This window comes from Astyanax mexicanus, chromosome 4 (genome assembly GCF_023375975.1).
Source record: "Astyanax mexicanus isolate ESR-SI-001 chromosome 4, AstMex3_surface, whole genome shotgun sequence".
Lineage (NCBI taxonomy): Eukaryota > Metazoa > Chordata > Actinopteri > Characiformes > Acestrorhamphidae > Astyanax > Astyanax mexicanus.
The window spans coordinates 53,888,912-53,908,723 of NC_064411.1; the positions used below are offsets into that span (position 1 = coordinate 53,888,912).

Consider the following 19,812-nt stretch of genomic DNA (forward strand, 5'->3'; position numbering starts at 1 on the left):
CTCTGTAAAGTCAGAAGTAGGCACTAGGACCCAGCAGCCAGAGCATAAGAGGCCAAAGAAGGCTGTCAGAATGAGAGGAATGGAGCATAAGACAGGAGGGAGCGAGGGAGACCCGGGAATGCTCAGACAGAAAGAAAGAAAGAGAGAGAGAACGAGAGAGAGACGAGGGTCAGACGAGGGAGTCGGGGGGCTGTGGAGAGACGAAGTGACAGCTCCAGATTCAGGGGCAGATAGACGACGGGAGGAGGAGTGGAGTGACGAGAGGAGGAGGAGGAGGAGGGGGAGGAGGAGGGGTCTGGCTACTGGAGGCTACAAAATACAGAGAGGCTTCAAAACACAGAGCTGTCTGCTCTGGTCTGCTCTGGAGGCTGAGACAGCTGGGTGAAGAACATTAGGAAGAAGAAGGAGGTTTGGAAGGAGACTGGAGTCTGGAGGAACGAAACATCAGCATCAGCATCACTCAAGGAATTACAGGAACATCTGGGCAAGCAAAGGCTCTGGGTTGAGTCAACAGGACACAAGGGAAACCCTGAGACAAGAGGAAATACCACCCACGAGCTGGCTTTATCACGAGCAGTCACACTGTAACTAAGCCACGCGACTGATAATCACCACAGTGCCACACATGCCATTTTTATGGAATGCACACACTTGATCTGAGGATGTTTAGACCATAGTAAGACTGTAGTAAGAAGGTGTGGATGGTCTAAGATGGCATGGGAGCTTCTGTATACAGAGAACTGAGGAATAGACCTTAAGGACTACTTTAAAAAAGAACAGAGAACAGAGATGCTGATCTGACTCCAAAGAACTGGGAATCTCCATCCAAGAAACCAAGAACTAGATTCACACCAATGCTTCTTTAATCTTTATCTTGAGGACCATTTCAATTGTCGAAGCAACAACTTGAGCTGGTATTTGATCAAGGATTTGCAACTCAAAGTGCTCTTGCAACTCAAATAACTCTTAGGGACCAAGGATTTGAGAAACAGTCTCCAAACCAAGGTTGAGAGGATCGAAAAACGTTTGAGGACCACTTTCAAGCTGTTATCTGACTCCAAACCAAGTATAAAAGGATCTACAAACTCTTAAAAGAGCTGTTTTTAATCAAGAATTTGAGATACAATCTCCAAACCTATATTAAGAGACAAACTACAAACTCTTAAGGGTCACATTCAAGCTGATATTTGACCGAGGATTTTCAAATCAATCTCCAAAGCAAGGTTGAGAGGATCTACAAACTCTTAAAAAACACATCTACTCTCTCAAGGAACAACCTGAGATGGTTTTATGATCAAGAATTTGAGACACAATCTCCAAACCCAAGGTTCAGAGGACCTGAAAACACTTAAGGGTCACGTTCAAGCTGTTATTTGACTAAGGATTTAAGATATAATCTTCAAACCAAGGTTGAGAGGATCTACAAACTCTTAAAAGAGACCTCCACTCTTTCAACGAACAACTTGAGCTGATTTTTTTATCAAGAATTTGAGATACAATCTTCAAAACTATATAAGAAGACAAATTAATCCCCAAAGCAAGGCTGAAAAGACACCAATAAAGTCTTGAGGATGACTTTGATGCAAACTATTTCGATTCCCTCCAAAAAAGAACATGCAAGCAAGTTGACCAAGGATTTATGACTCAATCTCCAAATCGAGACTGAGAGAACCAACAAACTGTTGAGGACCACTTAAATTTCCTGACTAAAAATGCTCTCTAAATTTTGATTGAGAACTGAGGATTCATTTTTAACATTGGACAGCAGCATCTTTTATAATTTTAAGGTTATTTCTTGAAGCAATTCCTCTTCTGCAATCTGAGGACTACAGAACCATTAGTTGACTCCCTGGACTGGGATGGGACCAGCACTCTGAGGATTTGCCTAAAGGACTGCCCTCTAACACTGCAGCATGTTGCCCTGGCTTGGGGCAGGAGGGCCACTGTTGCCCCTGGTCCTGAGCCTCCTGCTGAGTTCCTGTCCAGCACAAGAGAGCCACGAACATCTAGAGTTTGAGGAAGACAGCAACACAGTGAGCACAGAAAGCCCGGTAAGTTCACATGTATATATATTTTATATATTACCAGCCATACATCCACATGTGTTGTCCACCTGTTGTATACCTGGGTATTTGTTACCCCAGGGGCAGTCTGTTAAAATCTTGCAGACCTTTCAATGCGATATAAATGGAGGATTTACTGTAATGTATATATTTTTTAAAGTGGTGGAAAAATCTATCTCAAAATAAATTACTGACTTCTACAGGTATTAGAATTAACTGGCATTACTGAACATGCAATTATATGTTGATGGATGAGTGTTGCAAAGGTTATCTGGTGGGGTTTACTTCTAACAAGCATTTAAAATATGTATAAATAAGTCTAAAAAAGCATCAAATATTGCAAAGAAAATATGTTAGTACAGTTTTTTTTAAATATATAATTTATATAATATATGTTTTTGTTGAATTTCATTGCTTTTATTCCTATTGCTTGACATCTGGCACATATACTGTGATGAAATTTGCCAAATCTTACCCTATATTCCTTATACTCTGAATACTATCCCATACTCCCTATGCGACCCTATCATACCCTATACTTCCAATACTGCCTATATACTCTATATACTCCATATATGACCCTATACTTTCCATACTACCCTATGCCACCCTGTACATTACACTACCGTATACACCTTACAGTCCATATATATATATATTGCTATCTTTAATATATGTTGAGTAAAATTGTTGTTTTATTCTATAAACTACGGACAACATTTCTCCCAATTTCCAAAAAAATATACTGTCATTTAGAGCATTTATTTGCAGAAAATGAGAAATGGCTGAAATAACAAAAAAATGCAGAGCTTTCAGATCTCAAATAATGCAAAGAAAACAAGTTCATATTCATAAAGTTTTAAGAGTTCAGAAATCAATATGTGGTGGAATAACCCTGGTTTTTAATCACAGTTTTCATGCATCTTGGCATCATGTTCTCCTCCACCAGTCTTACACACTGCTTTTGAATAACTTTATGCCTTTACTCCTGGTGCAAAAATTCAAGCAGTTCAGCTTAGTTTCATGGCTTTTGATCATCCATCTTCCTCTATTGCCCTATACAACCTGGAACTCACTTTACCACTATACTCCTTTTAAAAGGGTTGCTTTAAAGCAGGGGTGTCCAAACTTTTTTTTGTTGGGGGCCAGAAGGAGAAATATATTTAAAGTCACGGGCCACAGACTCTGTAATAAAACAAATAATGAAATATACCACTTTAAATAATACATTTTCCTGATTATTTCATTTACACACCATTTTACTTGACTTACTATCTTTATCTTTGACAGTGTTGTGTAAACTAAGATTTTTCAAATTTTTAATTTCATGATGTCTCTTAATATTAAACTCCTTAATTACGGCAACTTTTAGACTCTTTGGCCCGTTTTTCTGTGCTAGAAATGCGCACTCTCTCCGCGTTTAGACTCTTTGTCCCGTTTTTCTGCGCTAGAAATGCGCACCCTCTCCGCGTTTAGACTCTTTGGCCCGTTTTTCTGCGCTAGAAATGCGCACTCTCTCCACTTTTTGACTCTTTGTCCCGTTTTAAATGATACTTTTTTCCTGATTATTTCATTTACACACCATTTTACATGACTATCTTTATCTTTGACAGTGTTGTGCAAACTAAGATTTTTCAAATTGATGTTTAATTTCATGATGTCTCTTAATATTAAACTCCTTAATTACGGCAACGTTTAGACTCTCTGGCCCGTTTTTCTGCCCTACAACTTTTGGCCTGTTTTTCTGTATTAGAAATGCGCACTCTCTCCGTTTTTAGACCCTTTGGCCCATTTTTCTGCGCTAGAAATGTGCACTCTCCCCGCTTTTAGACTCTTTGGCCTGTTTTTCTGCGCTAGAACTGTGCACTCTCTCCGCTTTTAGACTCTTTGGCCCGTTTTTCTGTGCTACAACTGCACACTCTCTCCGCTTTTAGACTCTTTGGTCTGTTTTTCTGCGCTAGAAATGCACACCCTCTCTGCTTTTAGACTCTTTGGCCCGTTTCTGACATCTAGCATTCCAACTTTGAATCTCACATTATAAAAACCTGCTTAACAGCGGGCCAACTTTCATTCTATTTCTAAAATACCTCGCGGGCCGCTCCAAAAAAGGAAACCGGGCCGTAGTTTGGACACCTCTGCTTTAGACTGATCTGCTCTATCAAAACTGTCTAGTGCATTTGTGTTCAAAGATGCATTTTTTTGTAAGATTTCATCCCTTCTTAGGTCATCACACCTGACGAAAGCCATCAGAATGTATTGTAATTGGTGTAAAGAGTTCATTTTTCCCCGTTTTGCATATTTCACTGTCACTTCTTACAAAGAAGAGCTTACGTCACCCAAAGTTTATTCTCGTAACTGTTTTGAAATTTCACAATTGCTTGAATTTTTGCTTAAAATTTCTTCTTCCTCAGGAGGCAGTGTCCTCAGATATGACGATAGTTAGTCCTCACAGAACCTGGAGAATCTTCATAGACAACTCCAATAAGGGCGGGAACAAGAAGCCCAAACAGAACAAAAGAATCTCGAAGGTAAGATGCTTGGATGTATTCTGTTATCTTGGGAGTGAGGCTGAACACTGGCCAGCGTACCTGTGTCAAGGTGAGGTGAATTATGGGAGGTGGAGCGTGGGCTGATAGTGGATGCCAGGTAGATACAAAGAAGGCATTACCAGCATCCCACAGTGGGTAGTAATGATCATGACCAGCAACATCTGGCTAGAATTGCCCATGCAATTGATAAGCAGCTCTGGCAAAAATGTCATATATCCATATCCATATCCACATTCACATGTTATTTTATATCTGTAATGCATAAATTATATATTTACATATCTTTTGAAGGTCTGGAAGCTACATAAATTATTTAAGGACAGTCATCAGGGTTCACTGACCCTGGTGAAAAAAATATATATACCTAATTCCACTGAAAACATATTAAAAAATATCTAAGTATGCTGAAAATATACTAACACATTTATGCACTTACCTAAAATATATTAAAAGTACATTAATATTATGCTTTCATCAAATGTTTGAAAGTAAACTATATAAAATATAGTGTATTTTTTTTTAAATTGATTACTATGAAGTACACTTTTAGTTTAATGTAATTCAGTATACTTCTAAAATACCTTTTTCCAAATATACTTTTGTACATTTTTAGCAAAGTGTGTAAAAAAAAAAAACATCTGTTACAGTACTTCACTTAAAGTGCAATGTATCATGTAACTTTTTTTCAGAAAGTGAATTAAATTACTACATTGGCAAATGTTTTTAAAATATGTTTAATATATATTTTTATATGTCATAAAAAATTAATATATTACACGAACATAACAGTTAAAATGTATTTCAATGCTCTCTAATATATAAATACAAGTAAGTTATAGGACACAGTGTTAAAAAAATGCATTTAAATATCAAAGACAAAAATGTAAAGTAAATTTTTAACACGTTAAAAAGTAAAGTTTTTTTTAGTAAAGTATATTAAATCATATATTTTATACCCAACAAATATACTAGATGTTTACTAGAAGTGTGCTACTTACAAAAGACAGGAACAAGAAGCATTTTTGTACTGTAATGTAAATATATTTGTATTATAGTGTATTATAATTTTACATATGTAAGCATATTTCAAATATGAGGTTATATACATTAAGTAGTTTAAATGTTTAAATGTTGCTTAAATATATTTAAACTAGTTCCATTTTATATTGTACAGTTAATTTCACTTAGCACAATTTAAGTAAGACTTTTTTTACTATTTTATACAATTAAAGTATAATAAGTACAAAAATAGTTAAATATATTATATTATATATATTAATAATAATGTGGCTACAAGAACACTTTAGTGCACTATAGCTTAATAATGCATAGTATACTTGAATCTACTTTTTTAACACTAGAGTATCTTCTCTTTCCAACTGCTGAAGCAAATTGTTCTCTCAAAAACATGATAAATAAGAAATCAATATATTTTCTTTATGCAGCATGGTCTTCCCGGTCCTCCAGGACCTCCAGGGCCACAGGGTCCACCTGGGCTACCTGGCCCCATGCTGCCTAACCAGGATGAGATCATGGAAGATCTCCAGGGGAAGCTGAAAGGTATGGAAAATGTTTACGCTGCTTTGGCACACTGACCAAATACCACATACCCAAACAAAGACCAACGCTATAATGTTGGCGGTTGGCTTTAGAGCGCTCCAGAAAAATGATTTATGAGCTTATTGTGAACGAAGAGAAGAAGTTCAAACCAGCAATCAAACCAATGTCTCCAGGTGTTTCCTGGAGAATATTGGTCAATTTGTTTCTTGCAACTAGGAGATAAAAGGTGTTAAACATGTATTTTAGCAGAAGCAGTTAATGAAATGAAAAAAATAAAGAAAACCAACTTCTCTTAACAAGCTATTGTATTGTACACTTTATAATAGGATAGAACACCCCACAAAGCAGGTAGAAATTAACCAAAAAAAAAAACAAAACACCTAGCTAACATCCAGATAAAAGCACACATCACATTTTACACTACACTCAAAATTCATGTTTTGCTTGATTCCTTGGATAACCCTCTGATTTTTGACTTATTTTGTGCAACAGATGTACCTCTTGCTCTTCCTTTCCTGGGAACGTCCTGATAAGAGCCAGTTTCATCAGTTTTCAGAGTTTGACTGATTTTCATTCCTTAAATATTCACTATTCACTGTATACCTGTAACTCTACCTCTTCACTACTTTACTTTAACTGATGCTCTCAAACACTTTATTAAGAGACACGAAATTCAAGTAATTAACTCTTGACAGGACAGCTGTTTACTGAAAGATGTCAAGATGTGCAAAGCTGTCATCTTAGCAAGAATGTAAAATATAAAACATATTCTGGTATGTTTAACACTTTACTTTAGTTTTAATCTGCATGGCAGAACATTATAAAATAATAAAAAGCCACTCAATTTTCCCTTGTTTGTGTGGTTGAAGCCTACTACCATTGCTTCTTTAACCTTTAAGCTAATCTCTGTTTACCTGTGTACCTCTTGGTGAGAGACCTCTAACCAAACATTTGCTTCTTCAACCTTTGGGATACCACTTCCTCTCTACTGTAGCTCTGCATTGGTGTTTTGCAATGTCTGGCTAGTCTCTGTTTAGCTTTAGCATTGGGTACTCTCACCTCTTGGTGAGAGTACCTCTTGGTGAGAGTATCTATTGGTGAGAGTACCTCTTGGTGAGAGTATCTCTTGGTGAGAGTACCTCTTGGTGAGAGTACCTCTTGGTGAGAGTACATCTTGTTGGGAGTACCTCTTGGTGAGAGTACCTCTTGGTGAGAGTACCTCTTGGTGAGAGTATCTCTTGGTGAGAGTACCTCTTGCTGAGAGTACCTCTTGGTGAGAGTACATCTTGTTGGGAGTACCTCTTGGTGGGAGTATCTCTTGGTGAGAGTACCTCTTAGTGAGAGTACATTTTGGTGAGAGATCTCTAACTAAACCGTTTCTTTAACCTTTAGTAAACAGCTTTGCCTCTACTCTAGTTATGCATTGGCGTTTCTGATTGCTAGGTAGTCTTTATTTAGCATTAGAATTGGATAGTGTACCTCTTGATGAGATTACCTTTTGTTGAGTGTACCTCTTAGTGAGTGTACCTCTTGTTGAACTGACCTCTTGTTAAATGTGTACCTCTTGGTAAAAGTACCACTTGGTGAGAGTACCACTTGTTAAGTACCATTTGGTGAGAAATCTTTAACCAAACCATTGCTTCTTCAAAATTTGAGACACAGCTTCCCCTCTACTCTAGCTCTGCATTGGTGTTTTGTGATTTTATAGCTAGTCTCTGTTTAGCATTAGCATTGGGTAGTGAGTGTACCGCTTGGGTAGTGGTACCTCTTGGTGAGAGTACCACTTGGTAAGAGATCCTTAACCAAACCATTGCTTATTTAACTTTAACTTCAGGAAACAGCTTCCCCTCTGCACTAGCTCTACATTTGTGTTTTGCGATTGCTAGCTACCCTCTGTTTAGCATTGGCATGGTGAGTAATTGCGTTTTCATGCGCTTTCATGCAATTTGGCAGCGAGTGCAGCGTAATTTGTAGCGACTCGCAATTTTGGGTCCAAGATCAGATGGGAGCATTTATCCACCTTTTGTCTAAGTGATGTAGTGGATTTTTGTGTGGCATTAGGTGTGTGTTTGGGCTGGGTCACTTTCATTGTGATGCTTGTGATACATGTGTGTGTGTGTGTATAGTATGTGTGTGTGTTGTCTCGCTGGTTTGTTGGGGAGGCCTCTGGCTTGTCTGATTGTGGGCTGGTCTGATCCCTTAATAGGTGTAATTTTCTTGGACGTGGATGCGACGTGGCCCGGGCGAAGAATTCCCTGGATTCCACATTGTGCATTGGTGTGTGTGTGAGTGTGTGTGAGTTTTTGTGTGTGTGGAATGAGGGTTGGCAGGAGGCCAGGAAAGCAGACACAGGTCTGTTTGTGCTCTGGAGCGGCGAGCTGCGGGCTGTTCTGACAGCAATATAAAACATAAAGGCTCTTATTCACACTGCAAAGCACAGTGGCGCCGCAAACTCACACACTCCAGCATGTCCAAACCACCCCCCACCCCCCCTACACACACACACACACACTTCACCCCCCCACACACTCATCAACCCACAGTGCACTCATACACCCGCGCGGCACTCGTGCACGCTCTCGCACTCCAAATATTTACATCTCTCTTTCAGACACAGATTGTTTAATGACTTTATATGCGGCCAAGTGTCAGTCAGAGATAATCCCAAACATTTCGCGCCTCGCTGTTTATCTTGGTTCTTCAGAGCTCCTCCGGGCTGAGGGGGCAGATAGCCTGCGGCGTGAGGAGCTAACAGCTTATGGAATGATGGCGAAGGCCAGAAAAAAAAGAGAAAGCAGTCGAAATAACAAAGGAAATCTGGCAACCCTGCAGAAAGCACAGGGCCTGAATTCGGGTCTAAAGCACAAACCTATGCAAACCTCTGTTAGCTTACAATTCATTTGTGAATTGATTGTGAAATGTTACCTGAAGTTGAAGTTGTGAAGTGCGATTTTGTGAGTGAGGTTGAACATGTTGAACCAACGTTCTCATGGCAATGCAAGACAAATGCAAATTATTGCAGAATAACTGGAGATGGAGCGAGGCCTGATAGTGGGAGCCACATGGAACATAGTTCAGAAGTTCAGAAGTTTCAAATGGCAAGCATTTATGTATAAACTGGAAATACGTCACAATGGAAGGTAATGATTGTGACCAGTGACTTCTGGCTAGAATTGTCCATGCATACAGAAAAGCAAAAATCCAGAAATCACATCCACATTCACTGCAGCATATTGCAAAAGTCTTTGGACTAGTTTCTTAAGATCTCCTGCTTCAGGGCATATAATTAGTAATGTCAGTGACACTATTCATTAAACAGCCAATCACAATGTGGTACCAAGTCATGATCAGATCCAATCATATTAAAAAACAATTTTACTGGATTCATACCAGACACCAGTTTCATTAAAATAGCAACAGTGCTTGTGAATATGAGTATTGCTATCTTTGCAATGAAAACACAGGTGTCACACTGACTGAAAGCAACCTAGACAGACATCAACAGTCTTCCGTCGTTCATTGCTATCTTGGATGATGAAGCAATTTTCAAACCCCTTACTTTTACATCAACAATAAACAGAACAGTGTGAACAAGCAAGTCAGTTTCCTCTACTGAGATGTGTTGGACACGTGCAGGTAGCTGCGCCATTAAAATAGCAATCCGCCAGATCAGAGCGTACCTGTGTCTTAAAGGAAATGGCATATGACATGCTGATTGATTTATTGAAACTGCTTTTTAAAACACATCCATGATTAGTTAAGAGAATTAGTACATGCTTTTATGTCGTGTACTTTTCCTGTCATTACAATAACAAAGACACACTAGCAAGCCTTTAAATCTAGATGCAAAAAAAGATACCACCTAAAATTATGAGTTTCTTTGATTTGAACAATTTGAAAACCTCTGGAATATAATCAAGAGGAAGATGGATGATCACAAGCCATCAAACCAAACTGAACTGCTTGATTTTTTGCACCAGGAGTGTAAGGTATAAAGTTATCCAAAAGCAGTGTGTAAGACTGGTGGAGGAGAACATGATGCCAAGATGCATGAAAACTGTGATTAAAAACCAGGGTTATTCCACCAGATATTGATTTCTGAACTCTTAAATCTTTATAAATATGAACTTGTTTTCTTTACATTATCTTTGCAATCTTTCTGCAAATAAGTGTTCTAAATGAGAATATGTTTATTTGGAATTTGGGACAAATGTCTGTGGTTTATAGAATAAAACAACAATGTTTTTTTTACTCAAACATAAACCTATACTTCAATTCCATATGCTTCAGATACAATAGAATGGGAGAATTCCCTTAACGTCTGGACTTCAAGGGGTTAATACATCAAAGTTTAACCAATGTTCTCGTTCCTTTTCTAACTCGACTCTCTGTCTCCGTTCTCTGATTGCCTCCAGAGATGGTGGGGACCCACTGCCTGCTCTGCGATCAGCCCCCCCGCGTGGCCACGGCCTTCCACTGCCATCTGCACCGCAACCTGCTGGTCCACCGCCGAAGCCTGCAGGAGCTCCAGCCCTTCAGCAGCGTGAGTGGCGCCCATGCTCAACCAAACACGACATTCCTTGGCCCCAAACTTCGGCACCGGTTCTAATTCCTGTCAGCCGTCCCGGGCCAAGGACGTCAGCTCGGGCCGACCGCACTGGCGAGAGCGTGAGACATGCTGGCGATGTTTTCAGTAGTAGGAATAGTTTGGTGAAAAATCAATTTTACACAATTTTCCCCACTTTTACCTCAAACACAGCCGATCAGCCAAGACATGCTCGGTCTCTGAAGTTTATTTCTGCAGTTCTGCTCGGGCGCTTACAGTCTAATGCAGCTTACAAGCGGTGGAAGCTTCCAGATTTTATATAGTGAAACCTGCAGGCCTGAATCTTTACACAGTCAACTGAGACTAGCTGCCCAAAGAAAAGCATCTTATGTATCTGTATTTAAGTTAAGAAATCATTGGAAAACATCAGCAGCTGTTTTTTTACATTATTGCTTCTTCCTCCTGTTTTTTAAGATACATCGGTTTCTTTAGACAGCCACGTTATGTGATTTCTGACACTGTAAGACTCAACGTTACTTATAAAAGTAATAAAATACAGTAGACTGAGTACAAACACAAGCTTTAGGCTTCAAAATAGCTTCTGCTACTTTTGAAAACCATTGCTGTGTGTGGGCGAGCATTCTCCTGCTGAAAAATACCTGATGGAACCTTTGCCATTAGAGACAAGGTTGGATGTTGCTGGGCCTGTAGATCCTGTAGCTCTACACTTGTTGGTTGAAGCTGAAGATGCAGTCTACCAGCTGATAGTCCCATAATCATTGCTCGATTGATTATAAATCTGGAGACCAGGCAGGACAAAAAAAGTCTTGCAATTTAGTAAAGACATTCCTGGAAAACCCTTGCTATGTGTGGGTGAGCGTTATCCTGCTGAGAAAATGCCAGTTGGAAGCCCTGCCATGAATGTGGCTTCAACAGGATGTCCTGCAATTATTACTGAGCTGTTCGTGTCCCTTGAATCACTACTAGGGGTGACTGACTGTCGTATGCGATGCTTGCAGTCCAAGTTTCTCATTTATGATACAACTGCAAACAAAGGGAACAAAGACTGACTGATGGATGAACTAAATCAATAAAATGACCATATAAAACACTACCCAAAAGTATCCTCTGAGAGCCTTTTTATAGGGCAGAGGAAGTTTGTCAACCTTTCACAATTTTGCCTATTGAGATGGTTCCTCCAACTCTATCTTAAACAAGTCATCTCCATTTGCTGTAGCCCTCAGATGCAGAGCAGTTTCACCAGCGAGGTCAAGGCTTCAACGCCAGCAATGGCCGCTATACAGCTCCTGTTTCTGGCTTCTACCAGCTCACAGCCAGCCTAGTACTGGGTAAGTAACTCAGCCTCTGTAAACTTATATCAACTTATCTTACAGTCATGTTCCCACCATGGACAATACCAGCAGGGGGAATGCCTTTATATTCCCTGTGTTTGGCTGCAAAATCACACTGATGAACTGATGCAATATGAAAGAAAGAGGTCGAGTGCCAATCAACTTCACCCACTGTCAACAAATAGCCCCGCAATCTCCTCCCGTAAACAAATAATGCCTCAATTTCTTCCAGTTAACAAAAATCACCACGATTTCTTCCGTCAACAGATGGCGCTGCGATCTCCCTATCAACAAATAGTGCCGCAATCTCATCCCTTGACAAAAAATAGCTCTATAAACATCCCCCGTCAACAAACAGCGTCACAATCTCCCACCACGCCAACAAATAGTGCTACAATCTTCCCCATCAACAAATAGTGTTGCTCTGGCAAAAAATAGTGCCACAATTTCCCCTAACAAATTATGCCTCAATCTCCTCCCTTGCCCAAAAATAGCACTACAAACATCCCTGTCATTTTGCCGTAATCTCCCCGTCAACAAATAGCACTGTGATCTCGCCTCCCACCAGACAATGCTGTAATTTTCCCAGTCAACAAATAACACTACAAACATCCCCTGTCAGCAAATAGCACAGCAATGTCCTCCATCAACAAATACTGTCACAATCTCTCCCCTTGAACAAATAGCTCCGTGATCTACCCTACCACCAATAAGCAGTGCCGAAATTTCTCTGTCAAGAAATAGCACTGTGATCTCCCCTCCTGTCATCAAATCCCCTCAATCTTCTCCCTTGCCAACAAAAAGAGCTACAAACATCCCCCATCAACAAATAGCGCCACAATCTCCCCATCAACAAATAGCGCCACAATCTCCCCATCAACAAATAGCGCCACAATCTCCCCATCAACAAATAGCGCCACAATCTCCCCATCAACAAATAGCACCACAATCTCCCCATCAGCAAACAGTGCTGCAATCTCCCTCCTCGCCAACAAATAGCGCTACAAACCTCCCCCGTCAATAAATAGTGCCACAATCTCCCCCCTCATCAACAAACAGCTCTACAATTTCCCCATCAACAAATAGCGCCACAATCTCCTCTATCAACAAATAGAGCCACGATCCCCCCTCCCCATCAACAAACAGCTCTACAATCTCCCCATCAACAAATAGCTCTACAATCTCCCCATCAACAAACAGCTCTACAATCTCCCCATCAACAAATAGCGCCACAATCTCCCCATCAACAAACAGCTCTACAATCTCCCCATCAACAAATAGCGCCACAATCTCCCCATCAACAAATAGCGCCACAATCTCCCCATCAACAAATAGCGCCACAATCTCCCCATCAACAAATAGTGCCACAATCACCCCATCAACAAACAGCTCTACAATCTCCCCATCAACAAATAGCGCCACAATCTCCCCATCAACAAATAGCGCCACAATCTCCCCATCAACAAATAGCGCCACAATCTCCCCATCAACAAATAGCACCTCAATCTCCCCATCAACAAATAGCACCACAATCTCCCCATCAACAAATATAGCGCCACAATCTCCCCTTCAACAAACAGTGCTGCAATCTCCCTCCTCGACAACAAATAGCGCCACAAACTCCCCATCAACAAATAGCGCCACAATCTCCCCTTCAACAAACAGTGCTGCAATCTCCCTCCTCGACAACAAATAGCGCTACAAACCTCCCCGTCAATAAATAGTGCCACAATCTCCGCCCTCATCAACAAATAGCGCTACAAACTTCTCCCATCAACAAATAGCGCCATAATCTCCCCATCAACAAATAGCGCCACAATCTCCCTATCAACAAACAGTGCTGCAATCTCCCTCCTCGACAACAAATAGCGCCACAATATCCCCCGTCAACAAATAGCGCCACAATCTCCCCCCTCATCAACAAATAGCGCTACAAACTTCTCCCATCAACAAATAGAGCCACGATCCCCCCTCCCCATCAACAATAGCCCTCTATAATTATTATTCAAGAGAATCCCATGAGTCACAGGAGAGGTGGGATGTCTCCCCTCACTGCCACTGTAAAGCGAACCAATAGGTCAATTTCTCTTCAATGAACCCCAATTTGGCACCAACCCCCCACTCATTGTTTCATTGAATCAATGTTTACCCCTTATCCACTGAATTATGAAATGTTACATTTGGTGGAATTCCCCTTTAACACCAGTTGACTCGTGACCTGAGGCAGTGCAGGGAGACGCGTTTGTCAGAAACACAGAAAATGATGTACGTTTGATTCGTTGCGTCAAGCTGCAAGTCGAAGCACATGCAATGCCTGCAGCGGGGTTGCATCATCAGGCGACTCTGACAGCGCCGGAGATAAAGCTCAGAGGAAAAGGGGTGGGGTCCTGATACCGAACATCCACCCACAACGCATCCTTCCTCTACAATGTGTGTGTGTGTTTTCTCAGAATCCAGCGAGAGTCAGAAAAGGCCTCAAGCGAGACAGAGGGACAGCATTAAAGCCTCCATATGTATAGAGTCCCTCTGCCAGAGCAATGTGTGAGTATTCAGCTCATCAGCTTATATAAAAAAAAGTATTGGAACACCTGCTTATTCATTATTTCTCTTGAAAATAAGGGTATTAATGCAGCAATCCTTAAGATATTTCTTTAAAATTAAAATTTAGTGGACAAAATATTGTAATTACACTGTCCCTACAACAATGTATGTCCTTAATATGTTTATTTTATTCTATATCAGAGTGATCTGGTAGGTTTATTGGATATAATTTCTCTCTACCAAATTTCACACAGCAATTTATTTATATTAACCTGCATTAAAGGTACTCTTCCATATCGTCGACATCTCCACTTTTGTAGATTTACTATTAATTATTATTGTTTACTACATAATAAACTGTCCCTTACACTGTATTACAATTTCTTGATGAACGAACCAAAATAAAATCTCTAAAATAACCTGAAATAAATTCTTTTTACATTGACTTCCATTGAAAATTAAGAAGGTTTTATCTCTTGCCTGTAAAGTTGCTGTTTTTTATTGGACAGCAACAACATTCTCAAACTTTAAATCCCCAAGTCCCTAAAAATCGAAAGAATTTCGCTTTAAAAACAGTTTGTTCTTGCGCTTTTGATTTGCTTAATGTAGCTTAGCTACTCAGCTCACAAATTAGTGCTAGTTCCACCAGTATACGTATACTCTACTGGTGGAATGGGCACTAATTAGCTGTGAAGCTTAGCAAATGACATATCCATACAAAAAGCAGTTTTAATAAAAAGCAGATATGTTCATAAGTTCTATACTGGTGGAATTGGTGCTAATTTGTTAGCTGGGTAGCTAAACTAAGGAAATACCCAAATGACCAACTGTTTTAATAAAAGGTATATGTCCAATTTGTGAGTTTTCTACTGGTGAAATGGGTGCTAATTTGTTAGCTGTGTACACTTTTTATATAACGTTTCCAGCTAGATAAATACTAACATTATGTAAATGTTAAAAGTAATATTAACAAAACTAAAAATTAAGCAAAACTGTTAGCTAGGGTACAAATAAATTCCTACAATAGATCCAAGATCAATTTGCACCAGAATTTCCTATTGTTTTGGCAATATACAGCTCTGAAAAAAATTAAGAGAGCACTTCAGTTTCTGAATCAGTTTCTCTGATTTTGCTATTTATAGGTTTATGTTTGAGTAAAATGAACATTGTTGTTTTATTCTATAAACTACAGACAACATTTCTCCCAAATTCCAAATAAAAATATTGTTATTTAGAGCATTTATTTACAGAAAATGAGAAATGGCTGAAATAACAAAAAAGACACAGAGCTTTCAGACCGAAAATAATGCAAAGAAAACAAGTTCATATTCATAAAGTTTTAAGAGTTCAGAAATCAATATTTAGTGGAATATTTAGTTTTCATGCATCTTGGCATCATGTTCTCCTTCCTCCACCAGTCTTACACACTGCTTTTGGATAACTTTATGCTGCTTTACTCCTGGTGCAAAAATTCAAGCAGTTCAGTTTGGTGGTTTGATGGTTTGTGATCATCCATCTTCCTCTTGATTATATTCCAGAGATTTTCAATTTGGTAAAATCAAAGAAACTCATCATTTTTAAGTGGTTTGTTTTTTTGTGCTGTTTTGCTGCAGATCTTTGGAGACAGTAACAGGGGTGAGTCCAGCAGGGGGCGTCTTCAGCATCCTACTGACAGGAACCCTATACCTGCAGGTAACACACACACACACACAAAGACTTTGGCAAACATACACAACAATTATACAGCATATAAATACGATTACTGTCTATCAGAACTGTACACAAACACCACGTTAGCCCATTATATAAAAGCCAGCAGACGTACACAAACACACCTAGCCTGCCTGTCTGAACCATATCATCAATTACTATAGATAAAGCTTTATCTGTGAATATAATGACAATATATTAGAGAGATTTCAATATTAGAGTAAAAATATGTGGGCCATTCCACCAAATTGGTGCCATTTTTGTCCCCAGGAAATTACATAATATACACAAAATAACTTTAAAATACATTTCATTATTAAGCATAGTGTCTTGTACATTGATCTAATTGCAAAAGTAATATAAGTAATTAAACCACTATTTAAAAACTACTTAGAACACTAAAGAAAAAATAGCATTTGTTACCTGTCTTCACTCTTTAACTACAAACTTTACCATGAGTAAACCAGACTTACCATCTGGTGGTAACACTGCTGGGAAAGTCTTGTTTCTTCCTCTGTGTGGATGAGCATCATCCTGCTGAAAATGGCATTTGGAAGGATGTCTTGCTCACATCTCTGAGCTGTTAGTGTCCCTTTGATCACTACTTGGGGTGACTACCGTACTATCGTCGATTGCTCTGAATATTTTCTCACTAAGACAGTTGGTGCAGTATGTCACTTAACAGCAAAGGAAACATTAAAGCTCTCCCCTTTCTGCACCGCCCCTAAACCCATACATCACCCAGTGCCCCTCCCAAACTGCTTCTATTTTCTGTTCAGCATTTTTCAAATTGGAGCTGAGGTTGGTGTCAGACAAAATCTGGGGGCTCAGTTACGCTTTAATGCAAGAAGATTTTTTGAGGTCTTCTAGAGCTTTAAGCACCACTAGTGGTACCTTTACCAAAGTTTGAGAACCACTGATATAATCTAGAATCTCCTATATAGAATGTGTCAAACGTTTAATATAAACTGGATAATATAGAAATATAATAATTCTTTGATTTTACCAAATTGAAAACCTCTGGAATATAATCAAGAGGAAGATGGATGATCACAAACGCATAAAGCAGCATAAAGTTATCCAAAAGCAGTGTGTAAGACTGGTGGAGGAGAACATGATGCCAAAATGCATGAAAAACTTTTGGGGTTATTCCACCAAATATTGATGATTTCTGAACTCTTAAAACTTTATGAATATGAACTTGATTTCTTTGCATTATTTGAGGTCTGAAAGCTCTGCATCTTTTTTTTGTTATTTCAGCCATTTCTCATGTTCTGCAAATAAATGCAAATAAATAACAATATTTTTATTTGGAATTTGGGAGAAATGTTGTTTGTAGTTTATAGAATAAAACAGCAATGCTCATTTTACTCAAACATAAACCTATAAATAGTAAAATTAGAAAAACTGATCCATAAACTGAAATGCTTAATTTTTTCCAGAGATGTATGATACACATATTTTTTTTATTATAGAAGTGTATTAATTTTGTATTGTTGTGTGTTTATATTTCTAGGTTGGAGAATATGTATCTATTCTTATTGATAATGGAACCGGCTCAGCGCTGACCGTCCTCCAAGACACTTTATTCTCTGGGATTCTCCTTGGAGTATGAGACTGAACACACACTATATATATATATATATATATATATATATATATATATAAATAAAATAAACCATCCAACTCATAAAGCTGCCTCTACAAACCCATATTTCTTGGCTTCCAGCACATCAGTAATTATTACAGTACAGAGAAGAACATTTTCTCCAAAAATCAAACCAAAAAAAAGCTTCAGCAATAATTATTCTGTGTAAAATTATTATTATTATTAATATTATTATTATTACTTCTACCAGGGCATCAGGATAAAACTCCAGTTTTAAAGCATCTTTAAAACCTTTAAACCTCTGTTGATAGAGATGTATGTATTTTTCCATGTGCTGTGTTTATATATCACACGTTTTACAGTCAACAGGGTACAGAAACTTTATGTATTTATTTGCATTTCTTTTTGAAAAATAAAAAAAGTTTGTTACGTGTGAATGCTAAATATAATAAAGTTAAAAATATGTTTTTTAAATCCTTACTTTAATGTGTGTCTGATTTTTTTCCTAATGGCAATTAACTTCATACTCATTATCAAAGAGATTTTGCAAAAGGTGTGTTTGCAGAAGGATGTTTCGGATAGCAGTGCTATTCTAAAGGATGATAAATGTTATCGGGGACAATAATTGATTAAACATGATTAATCATGCCGACCATGATCAGACCATGATGCTACCACCACCAAGTTGCTTTAGCTCCTTTTTTATGGGTGTTCGCAATCTTCTTAAAGCCTAGGCCATCTTTATAGAGAGCAAAAACTCTATTTCTCACATCCTCTGAGAGAGCTCTTTGCCATGAGGTGGCATGTTGCACTTTTACAATTGGGCACAATTTGCGCATGCTCACTATGAAGTGCACTCACTTGTGTTGCATTACTTTTTAAGACGGTAAATTTATACTGTATTTTTAATCAAATCTTCTAATGGGGAATTTGGGGAAGCGCCTAATTAAACAAAACTGTAATTTTTAAACAAAAAAAGGTGAGTGCTGGATGTTAATCTACACAGATTTCTCTCCAGAAAACTGTTTATTTGGGTGAGTAAAGCACTTCAGTTTATTTACATTAAGCTTTGATTTCCAATATTTTGTCTAAGGGTGAGTTTCAAGTGAAGTTTCTCCAGCACTAAGGCTGGGTGCAGCAGCATTAGCATTAGCCGCTAACCGCAGTGCTAGCGAGACGTAAATGCTGTCCGATAGCGCTAGACTGAGGGCGATAGTAGCTAGCGGTTTTAACACGGCAAACACATAGACTACAGTCCGATATACTCACCTCTGAACGAAAGAGCGAAGAGCTAGTGTTTTGTGCGGTTAGCGGCTAATGCTAATGCTGCTGCTCCCAGCCTTAGTGCTGGAGAAACTTCACTGAAAACTCACACTTATAATGCTGTACTTCAGCAGAGGGACTTTACTGCTCTTTAATACCTGACTGGTAGAATTCAAATACTGTATAAGGCGCACTGACGGTATTTTGGGAAAATTAAAAGATTTTAAGTGCGCCTTATTGTCCAAAAAGTAAATTACTGCTGTACTGCTGACTACTCTAAGTTATATTCAAGTTTCAATTCTATAGGGTGTCCCATAAACAGATATAATACAATATTCAGCAGAAAATAGGAAATATTGTATTTTAACTTCAGTTTGGGTTCTGTCCCCTCAACCCAGCTCTGTTCATTTACATATTTAGAAGCTTTTAGAAGTGTTAAGTGCACTTAAACAGACATCCACTCTACTAATGAAGCTTAAATTCCAGATCATAACACTGTTCTAATCTTTTTGCTGTGGTGTAAACAGGAGTGTGCCGGGAACAAAGCTGGGTTCCTATAAATAATTAACTGTTCAATAAAATAAACGGGTCCTAGCCATTTCCGTCAGGCTTTTAGAAG

General features: G+C 38.8%; 1 protein-coding gene across 1 annotated transcript; it reads left to right on the plus strand.

Annotated features, from left to right (window-relative positions):
• Nucleotides 1–258: 258 nt before the first annotated feature.
• Nucleotides 259–18,410, plus strand: si:ch1073-184j22.1 (erythroferrone). The gene is made up of 8 exons (XM_049476615.1): nucleotides 259–2,051; nucleotides 4,475–4,591; nucleotides 6,058–6,172; nucleotides 10,588–10,715; nucleotides 11,956–12,067; nucleotides 14,521–14,611; nucleotides 16,225–16,303; nucleotides 17,838–18,410. Exons 1-8 carry the CDS (start codon nucleotides 1,914–1,916, stop codon nucleotides 17,934–17,936), a joined length of 879 nt encoding a protein of 292 aa, XP_049332572.1. The 5' UTR covers nucleotides 259–1,913; the 3' UTR covers nucleotides 17,937–18,410.
• Nucleotides 18,411–19,812: the final 1,402 nt, after the last annotated feature.

What these genes read in the sequence shown, in the direction of transcription:
- si:ch1073-184j22.1 (XM_049476615.1), top strand. Translation starts at nt 1,914, where the DNA reads ATGTTGCCCTGGCTTGGGGCAGGAGGGCCACTGTTGCCCCTGGTCCTG. An exon ending in AGAACAAAAGAATCTCGAAG is followed by an intron (nt 4,592 to 6,057) that starts GTAAGATGCTTG and finishes TTCTTTATGCAG; the next exon opens with CATGGTCTTCCCGGTCCTCC. An exon ending in AGCTCCAGCCCTTCAGCAGC is followed by an intron (nt 10,716 to 11,955) that starts GTGAGTGGCGCC and finishes CATTTGCTGTAG; the next exon opens with CCCTCAGATGCAGAGCAGTT.